Here is a 10,118-nt window from a genome sequence, read left to right as displayed (position 1 = left end):
AATGATCTAATGATTAGGCAGGTCATAACTGTCATACATAAGCCGGCGAGTAGCCACGCGCAGGGCAAATACAACGAATGATCTAATGATTAGGTAGGTCATAACTATCATACATAAGCCGGCGAGTAGCCACGCGCAGGGCGGACACGACAAATGATTAGGTAGGTCATAACTATCATACATAAGCTGGCGAGTAGCCACGCGCAGGGAAAATACAACGAATGATCTAATGATTAGGCAGGTCATAACTGTCATACATAAGCCAGCGAGTAGCCACGCGCAGGGAAAATACAACGAATGATCTAATGATTAGGCAGGTCATAACTGTCATACATAAGCCGGCGAGTAGCCACGCGCAGGGCAGATACAACGAATGATCTGAGTTGTCGTGCTTTATGCACCGGCTCCGCGCGACATTTGCCGCTCTAGTCATACAAATCTGATCACCAGGGCTGGTACTGCTGTACTATGCACCGTTCGGAAATGATACGAGATGCCAAGCGAGATTTACTTCCGTCGGACGCGACTGCCGACATTGCGAACGCGCTCGACCGCAAGGCAGGGCAACGCTCAGCAGCGGCCACCATCAACATTTCAACAGCCACACTCAGGTCACATAAGAAGTGCCTTGTATTCAATCGCAAATCCTTCTCCTACTTTCACCATCACCGCCGCCGCCGCCGCTCAACAGCCAGCGCATGATCCAAGCCTGCAGGGCGACTGCGACCATGGAACTCGAGATGCACTCTCCGACGTTCTCCCCTATGCGCACTGGTCCAACATTGAAGCGGTCGCGCTCACCTTCGCCCACTCTGAGTGATCGCCCCGCTGTACGTCCGAGGACCGTCGTGACTGCATGATATCCGGAGATCGTTGACGGATTATCTAGAAACGCGCGGCGCTCGCTCTGGTAGGACATCTTCAATTACCGCCTCGACCCGCGCCCGTCACTGCGCCAGACATCCACGCGCCACAAGAATCAGGATGTACTCAACGGTCGCCCGAAGATCTTGTTTCTCAAACACGACTGGCCAACCTTCGTCTCGATAGCCCTGGACTGAACGCGGGTGACTTTCAGCTTCCGACGGAACAGGCGAGTGCGGACGAATGCATGGAAGCGGACACCCAGGTGAGGACATATCCATACCTTCCCATGGCTGTACGGATCGTTCAAACCCAGTTGTATAGCTTACGCCCATGGATGGCGATGTCAGCATGAGCCAGGAGAAGATCCCTAGGCCCTCGTGTCCATCAATACGAATCTCTACGAGCGCTTCCTCCTTGGCGACACCCTCAGCCTCCGATCCCAGCCCGCAACCTCTCGTCCTCCCTCACGTCTCCCGTCCTTCATCTCTCCACCCGCTGATATGTATCCAGCCCGCAACGCCCTCCACGCCTTCCGCTTCGTCTATATCTCCGTCACCCTCCTCGACCACACAGCCTCATTCTCGCTCTCCTTGGGGAACAGCTCGTTCCGTTTCGCCTGCCCACATGTATTTCTCCGCTTCGCCTCCCGGCCCGATCAACTCTCCAGGCCACACTCATCCAAGTCCAACTGCATCTACGAACGGCCCACGCAAGGTCCTCCGCTTCAGCATGGGACCCCGCGCGGACTGCGAGAAATGTAGACAAGGTCTCAAGGGTCACTCCGTCCATCTAGACTAATCTTCCATCGTCATATATCCTGACCGTCGTCCGTCTGCTTCACCAAAATTGAATGTAGCCTATACAATCCACCTCGGAATGCTTTCTGCTGCCTTATACCATCCATAGATATTATAATCCGAGCCTACGCTCTCCAGTATGTACAATACATTAATCCGCTTTATGAGACTTTGCGCCAATTGATTAATGGTCGTATCGGCTATCGTCGTATGCAGCCCTTTCAGGAGTGGGAGGCCGCCAGGCGGAGACCTCCAGGCCTTCCTCGCCGTCAGCACTCCATAACCCGAAGTCATGTTGGAAGGTATCGTCGTTAGGACCTGTTCCGAGATCCAATTCGCTGTCCACGGCTTCTTCATCTTGGAACCCCATCATCAATCGCTGGTATGCCTCCATGTCAATCCTCCTCGTGCCGTCGTCCTGCTCACTCTCGCCCGCTTTCCGTTTGCCTTTCTTCTTCACTTCACGAGCCGTCTCCTGACGCTCCTCTTCATCGTGCCAGTCCAGCGCGCGCCTGACGACCTCCCTCTCAGCCTCATCTCGCATGAGGCCCTCCAATTCGCCTTCTTCGAACAACTCCTCGTCCGCGACCTGCTCCTCTCCCGATCCTCCACGGAGACCGGCGAGCATCTGGAGCCTGGTCGGCGGACGCGATGACGACAGCGTCTGCGAGTCACCAGCGAGGACGTGAGAGAGCAATGGGAAATGATATTGAACGTGCCGACCCGACGGGTGATGCGAGGTAGACGGAGCATACCCAAGAGCGGACTCCGCTCCAGGTATCGACTGCGCCGAGGATGGGTGCAGTAGGAAGTCTGTGGCGTGGTCTACATTCTTCGATTGCCCAGTCTTCCTCCGTTTCATCGTGGCAGGGGCGGAGGGGGCCGGTGACTGGCTGGATCGCTTGAGGCTGTTCGCCGCCGATGCACCAGCCTCGCTTCCCGCTCTGGCAGAAGAGCCGTCGCTCTGACTCATCACCTCGTCTTCCGCCAGCTCCTCTTCGTCCAACTCGAGCGTGAGCACTGGTTTAGCCGCCTCCGCGAGCGCCTTCCTCCACAACTCCTCCTGGAATTGCACTACATCCTTCAGCCCGCGAGCCACCACCACCCTCTTCGCGACCTTGCTCCGGCCCTTCCCCTTCTTCTCATGGGCCTCAAGCCAAGGGATATCTCTGATCCATTGCTCGACGAGATCGTAGATAACCTTGTACCGTTCCATTACGACCCCGCCGCTAACGTTGAATCTTGCCCCAAGCGCCTTTGCGAGCTCGCTGTAGTTGGGTAGTGACGTGCGCTGCTCGGCCTCCAGCGAGAGTAGGAAAAGAGCGCACGCCGTCGCTGGCGTGGACAGGTGAGCCAGAGCGTTCGTGCGAGCTATCAAGGTGGAAAGGGATGTCGAGGTCTTGATCACGTTTGGGAAGTGGATTTGAAGGGATCGAAGGACCTTGATGAGTGAAGCAGGTAAAGGTACGCGCAGCGAGGCTCCCGGGGACGTGTCTATTAGGGCATTAATGTGGGCGCTTACGGCTTGGAGATGCGAAGCCGGGTCCGCCAACACGAGATCCAGCCGTAGCAGCCTGACAGTAGAAGAGAATGTCCGTGAAAGTCGTAACGGTGTCTCCTCGATCATGTGCTGCACCAAGAGTAATTAGTATCACTGAGCGGAATGTTGTGATTGAGATCGACAAACCGCAATGTCGTCCAGGAACGAGGATCTGCCTGACTCCCTCAAAGCGATGATGATAGACGCGCCAGCCGTGAGCTTTGCTTTACGTCCCCATCGCAGCTTGCCGGTGGTCATCGCGTTGTCGAAGAGGGTATTAGCACGAGGCAGGAGACCGGGGTGAGACAACCTCGTAAGGATCCCTAGGATATAGCTATGCATAGCCAGCTGCAAGGCAGTTAGCTCAAGATTTCAGAACGCGTTCGAACGAAGATGCCTGACCGTGTTGCGGGTATGCCTAGCATGTTTCTCCTGTCCGGCAAGGTTGCGGCCAGAGTGCCGCAGACTCTTCAGCGTCGTCGCCTGCGAGTTGTCGAAAACGAAAGTATCTTGCGCATCGTATTGCGAAGAGGTCAACACGCTCTGCGAAGCATCTTCCAGGGTCCCGCACTCGGTGCATATGGACGAGCCTGCCTCCGTATCCCAGACCACATCTCCTCCGCACTCCTTGCAACGGCAGGTCGCCATGGGGTGTCAGTCACGTAAGCGCACAATTTGACTGTGTCCCCGCTACCTTTTTGCAAGATTGAACGAGCTTCGCTATTGGTCCTCCAGCACGAGAGGACGTGGAAGTTGAAGAGGACAGGCCCTGTCTTGGCGGAGTTTATTGCACACTCAGTGGACGGTTCGGCATTACCCGGCGGCACCTCTTTGCACTCCCCTTGATCTCCCACTTCGAACGGTGAGCCATTTACCTATGCACATGATTGTTCAGATCGCGTTTCGAAAGCGTGTCTAGGTACGATAATTGCTAGCATCTCGCAGTCAACTACTATGCATAGGACTCTCCTCGTCCCCGAGCTCATATCACACATTACTGAGTATCTTGCCTATGCCTCGGATTTCACGGATGGTCGTTGTTACCGTGATCCCCGCAGTGTAGCCCTTACCTGCAAGGCGTGGGTGGAAGTTGGCCTGGATTACTTGTGGGAAGACATAGTGAACATCGAGCACCTCTTTGAATTGATTCCCCAGTGGATGGAGGAAAAGGGACAGGTAGATATGACGAGACGACCTACAGTTCTCCCAATTTTTGTTGAAATATAGATATCTTACGCAGCACCGTTCCCGTTCGTTGAATCTGTGCGACTCTAGCCTGCATCGCTTTTTGCACTACTCGAGGAGAATTGTCAAGATACGACAGCAAGATATCGTGTCAGTTCCAGACTTTGTCTTCGCCATGCTCGATGGCCTCAAGGAAGGACTGTTCCCTCGTCTCCGCTATCTCGACTTCCACACTACATGCCTTCACCCTGATTGCTCAATGCTCTTCATCACTTCACGCCTCGCTCATCTCCGCATCACGTCCATTGCGCTCCACTGGGACAAAGTCCAGCAACTCCTCCGCACGCTCGTTGACCTCGCGTCACCTCAGCTTCTCAGTCTCAACCTCTCCGCTCCCGAAGTGGGCCCGCCCGCACTGATCCTTCTGTCGCAGCTATACTCGTTACACGAATTATCGGTCCATGAAGTTGTCGCAGGTGATGGGACAAATACCTTACTGGAAGCGCTCCGACGACTCTGGAACATGCCCTCCATCGTAAAACTTGTGCTATACGTTCACTCTTCAGTAATAACGTTGAGGTCTCCTGCCCGCGGGTTCCCGCCGCACGAAGCACTCCCTATCGTCAGTGAGCAGCTGTACTGTGGAAACCTTTCCGCACTATGCACTCTCCTTCAGCTTGCGCCCCCCGCGCGCGACCTGTGCATCTCTCCGAAACCCTATCCCACCCTTGAGGACTGGAATCGTACAATCGAGGCCGCATTTCGGCGCCCCGCGCTACACGCCCTGCGCATCGGCCAGGAAGCGGAGCAACTCCGGTCGTATCCGGCGGCCATCATGCTCCAGATGCCGCGATTCGAAGAGCTCACAGTCCTGTGCATCAGCGTCGGTCTCGACTGGACAGATCACGTCGTGGACCACGTTGCCCGCTCGTGCCCGGCCGCCACCCACATTGACCTCCTGGAGCGGTCAGGGAGCAACTTCAGAACCTTTCAGGCGCTGACGTGCCAAGCCATCGTATCCTTCGCGATGCACTGCAAGCGCCTGCAAACGCTAAGCATCGCGATCCCCTCGGCGAGCGAGCCTTCATCCTCCTCCGTGGCCGATCTCCCACTTGATTTGGAGCCAAACACGAGCCTCGTTGAGCTTGATCTCTGTCAGCGCCTTTCCGGCCGCGAGACGCATGGTCGACACAAACCGCTCGTCACGCTGCTCAAGACCTTATTCCAGAACCTCGTAACATTAAAATAGGACGTCCATTACTCTTCCCCGTTGCCTTCAGGTTCAGCACTGAGGCGCTCGACGACCTCCGCGTATTAGTCTTTCCCCTATGAGCTGTAGCAATTCCCACAGCTATGCGCACAGTTGGCTGTGTTCACTTCCGCAAACATCTGGGAAACACCATCTCGCCTGCATTCGGTTTCTGCGTACAGTATGCCAGGTGAATGGGGTATCGAGCGCACCTGGTGACCAGCCGTTCCAGTGCGCATAGTACGGGTATCTGCCGTCCGATAATCATGGATTACGAAACAACGAGAACTAAGCTGGCAGAAGACAAGACCTACATTGAGAACCCCCTCGAACAAACATTTCCAGACTTTGTGCGTTGCAGCAGCCTGCGATGACTACAGGTCCTCCAGTTCTCATCGGCTGAGTCGCCTCCTGACATACATTGTATCTCGATCGATCACAACTTCTGCATTAACGGTCATATCGGCGAGCATCTGTTTATCTGCAGGATGCAGCCGCGAAGCCGGCTTCACGACAAGCTCTACAGGAGTTCTTGAGCTGATAAATCTCTCGATGAGGAGATGCAGCCAAAGGTCACTGGTCGTATAAGACTGCAGACGTATCTGCATTCGCCGTAGCAACGGAAGAGCTGTAGGTGAAGTGTAGGTCTCCCGGGCCGTAGATCGGTCGGCGGAGCCTTGCGAGAGCAGAGGTATGATGGTCTCGCAAGACCTGATGTCCGCGAATATCAATTCGCGAGCAGCCCTGCATCGCTCCAGGACCTGCAGGACGGAGTCTTCGCGCGGATCTTCGGCGACCATGTACACTTCCAGGACATCAATGGAACCAGTGCGTAGTTGGTGAAGGACGGGTAAAATGTGGCTTTCGGTCCGCGGTGTTTCCAAGCAAAGCAGAGGTGAATGGTGCGCCCGAGATTCAGAAGAATGATACACGGCGACTACGCAGGAGTATCCCAGTTCCTTGTAGACTATGTGGGAGATCGAAGGGCCTTCATCCCGGCATACGGCATGATCTCGAAGGAAGGAGGCCAATCTGACGCAGAAGTCGAACAGGCGATCCGAGTGGAAAAAACGGATACGCAGAGAACAGGTAAGTGGAACTCGGACGTGTTCCAGGTAGTTGCAGATGTACGATGGAGGCCCGGAAAAGTTGAGACTTGTCAAGCGGCTTAACGTGACCACGGTTGAGAACACCTGAGACTGCTCCGGCCGATCTCCGCCCTCCACATCGAACACAAGACTCTCGAGGAAAGGCATATGGCTCAGAGCCAGTGTCAACTCGTCCACGCTTGGATAAGAGCGTAGCGGTAGGTGTACCAACTCGAGGCTTGTCAACCTTTGCATGGAGGGCTCGCACCACATCGCCGTCCAGTCAACGGACGCGTACGATAAATATAGCTGACGGAGTCGTGGAGAATGCAGGCCCAAGAAATTGGCTGGTAGGTCGGATCCGTAAAGACTGATTGAACAGCGCACGAGGAGTGGAGCAGGGCATGATAGGAGGTGCTCTAGTTGATTGGTCATGTATGTTCTGTCGATTACAAGACTTTGTGCTCGATGAAGGCTAGTCAGAGCCAGGATGGATGCATCGTTGAGCGGCCCTCGCGGTATATTCAAGAACAAGGGTGCACCTTTCGATCTAGCCAGAAATATTTCCGTCAGTCGCAGCGTGATGCGAGGTACGATGATCCACAAGGCGGCGGTGTTCAGAGCAATATCTCGCCAGCGTCGACAGACTCCGACAAAGACATAGCTGGAAGGGAATGATTGTCGGGACATTTTGATGAGGTCCAAGCAGAGGCAGAATGTGCGAGAGATGATCTCTGTGGGCAGTCGCTGAACAGCGGCTAGTTGATTGCGGCGTTCGCGAAGAACCCGTATTTGCTCGAGCGTAGCCTGACAATCTCTGTCTAACAGATTGTGCGTATCATGTTCTGATGTCTGCTGGTCGGTGCGTGCAGGTGAGTGCGAACGACAAACACCTGGGGAGGGATATTGCGACGACGAGGAAGATGGTTCCTGGCGGTGACGTTCGTGGAGCGACCTAATGTGATCCTCCAGGTTCTCGATGGCGTGATCAATACATTGCCGCTGCTGTCGACTACAGGTGGGATGGTCCATGCTCAGATGGAGGAAGGAGGTCAGGGGGCTAGCCAGGCGAGTCGTGAGTGAGCTACCCAGCGAAGACGGAGACGAAGACAGGAACCTGCATATCCATACATGGTACTTACAAAGTCGATGATTGCATCAATGACATGAAATCGTCCATTTTTGTCTCCAGTGCAGCAATTCTCCTCTAGCGAAGTTGTTGTACAGGGGGTCGACGACGCCAGATGAGGGACGACCTCCCGCGTGGCAATTGTCTACATGTATAGCGCACCGGCGTGTTCCGCCCGCAATCATGTCCTTTTTGCCCGGTCCATAGGGACCACGTTTGCTTAACCTACAACACAACAACCAAACGGCGACACTTCCATGTACGATGCAATTTTTACCCCAGCTAAACGAATACTTGCAACGGTTCAACGCGTCCGAGCCTCCTCAGAGTCTATCTTCCCGGGTGACCAACGCTCCACAGAACTTAGCCAGTCGTCACAACATGGGTTCTCACTGAGCTCATCTATACACTTTGAGTTAGTATTACCCTCCCCGACAGGCATGAGAATACGCAGACCATGGCCGACAAGCGGCCGTTCGGTCCGCGAGATATACAGGAGCCCAGGACAGCCAATGGCATGGGAATACTCGTGTACAGAGCTGGACTCGTGGAGGAGGCATGGAGCTATTAGAAGACTACACACAAAGGGATGAGAGCACGAACACGCAGCGAGGCAGGAGTAAACATGTCCGCCACTAATTCAAGGTGGCGGATTGGTGGCGGGCGCCAATTTCCGTGCCGATCATCTGTGACTTACCGCCGACCGCCGCCAATGGGAACGCATGTTGTACAAGGCTTGCGACTATATCGGCTTCATTCCCATGTCCTTGCGCGGACGATTGTGCGGGTTCTTATTATGGTCAGGAGAATTCCACGGGCAGTGCCCTCAACGTCGCTGGCCATGTCATCTTGTTCTTCGCCTCGTGGATAGTCGCAACCGCGCTTAGCGCCTTCGATTGCCGCATCACTACTGGCCGGAACGCATGAGCTCAGGATGCTAGTGCACTCGCATCGGGATTTCGCGCAGCAAGCTTCAGTGCATGTTTGTTACATATTGAACCTTGTGAGGACTTCTCCTTCGCTTAAAGCATCTGAATCCGTTCATATCGAATTCCCTGAGAAACAATGCTTAGCGTGGGCGATCCATCATCTCGTGCTCCTATCCGATAGACGCTTGCTCCCCTTGCTTTCCTCCCCCATCGTCCTTGTCCCAGTACGCGCTGTACCAAGGAATCATGCCATCCGCCGACGACCAAGACGCGGCCTCAACTTCGCCTTCGACTTCTCCGTCGCACGAGACCGAAGCAACCGGAGGTCAAACTCAGACGGACTTGGACTACGACGAACAGGCGCCGGGACCGTCTGGGAAGCCGGGGACTGAAGGTCGCAACCAAGGAGAGCAACAACGCAAAGCCAAGGGACCACCGCCATGTTCATGCAAATCTAACGCCAGGAACCTCGTCGTATGTATAGACGGTACCGCCAATCAGTTCAGCGAAAAAGTCAGCACAGCGTGTTTTTGTTCATCGACTTCGCAGTGATCTCATCTTCGGCTCATAGAACACCAATGTTGTCGAGCTTTACAGCCGGCTAGTCAAGGACGAGACGCAGCTCACGTACTACAACAGCGGTATCGGCACGTATGCGAAGGAGAGCAAGACATCGTTCAAGTATTGGAGGCAGACCTTCGATCACACCGTCGACATGGCAATTGCATGCTGGGTAGTCTAGCGTTATCTGTGTTGTAAATCTTTGCCGGTTCGTATGCGAATGATCATGGTTTACGCAGGAATTTTAAGCGGATTGTCCTCGATGCCTACCAATGGTTATCTGAGAATTACCAACCAGGGGATCGAATCTTCTTTTTGGTTCGTCTTTCCGACTCCCCCGAAGGAGGGAGTTGGTTTTTGCGCATGGGCCTCGTCACAGTGACAGGGATGTGACCCCAGCCAAAACGTTACAAAAGCGTGATAAAGCGTGATTATCCGTGTTAATCGGACGGACGAGCGCTAGTTTTAGATGGGACGCAGCAGCGTGACATAGTAGGTGTGGGATCGCTTACATCATGTGATAGTATCAGTTCCGAATGTTATCCGTCTGTTTGCCGAGTTGCCGAAGTCAGCGCTGACTTGATAACAATCAGTTACGTAATCGTATGGTCTACTGCGCTTTGGTTTCTCTGCGTAATGACAGTTGCCGCATTTGGGTGGATTTTTGGGCGCTTATACGATAAGATAAGATAACAACTCCATACACATAGGAGCAATGTCGAAAGTCGGTGTCCTTGGATGTCAGTGGAGCTCAAGTAGATGTATCCTGAATA

General features: G+C 54.3%; 4 protein-coding genes across 4 annotated transcripts; 3 read left to right on the top strand and 1 right to left on the bottom strand.

The window, feature by feature from the left end:
• Window positions 1-728: 728 nt before the first annotated feature.
• On the top strand, window positions 729-1,665 carry PUNSTDRAFT_139570 (uncharacterized protein; the record flags this gene model as incomplete). The annotated part of the gene is made up of 3 exons (XM_007389295.1): window positions 729-830; window positions 890-1,129; window positions 1,189-1,665. 3 exons carry the CDS (start codon window positions 729-731, stop codon window positions 1,663-1,665), a joined length of 819 nt encoding a protein of 272 aa, XP_007389357.1.
• Window positions 1,666-1,776: 111 nt separating this feature from the next.
• PUNSTDRAFT_147062 (uncharacterized protein) lies at window positions 1,777-3,852 on the bottom strand (the record flags this gene model as incomplete). Its single annotated transcript, XM_007389294.1, has 3 exons — window positions 1,777-3,294; window positions 3,352-3,552; window positions 3,607-3,852. The coding sequence occupies 3 exons, from the start codon at window positions 3,850-3,852 to the stop codon at window positions 1,849-1,851; spliced, it is 1,893 nt and encodes a 630-aa protein (XP_007389356.1). The 3' UTR covers window positions 1,777-1,848.
• A 712-nt stretch (window positions 3,853-4,564) lies between these two features.
• Window positions 4,565-5,638, top strand: PUNSTDRAFT_139568 (uncharacterized protein; the record flags this gene model as incomplete). The annotated part of the gene is made up of 1 exon (XM_007389293.1): window positions 4,565-5,638. One exon carries the CDS (start codon window positions 4,565-4,567, stop codon window positions 5,636-5,638), a length of 1,074 nt encoding a protein of 357 aa, XP_007389355.1.
• A 3,587-nt stretch (window positions 5,639-9,225) lies between these two features.
• PUNSTDRAFT_32515 (uncharacterized protein) lies at window positions 9,226-9,663 on the top strand (the record flags this gene model as incomplete). Its single annotated transcript, XM_007389292.1, has 3 exons — window positions 9,226-9,297; window positions 9,356-9,520; window positions 9,595-9,663. Coding segments are annotated over 3 exons (306 nt in total), but the record flags the coding sequence as incomplete, so codon positions are not given.
• Between the last annotated feature and the right edge of the window lie 455 nt (window positions 9,664-10,118).

Source organism: Punctularia strigosozonata, assembly GCF_000264995.1.
Source record: "Punctularia strigosozonata HHB-11173 SS5 unplaced genomic scaffold PUNSTscaffold_33, whole genome shotgun sequence".
NCBI classification, from domain to species: Eukaryota; Fungi; Basidiomycota; class Agaricomycetes; order Corticiales; family Punctulariaceae; genus Punctularia; species Punctularia strigosozonata.
Note: the sequence above shows the minus strand (reverse complement) of the source record. Positions and strands in the feature narration are given on the sequence as shown.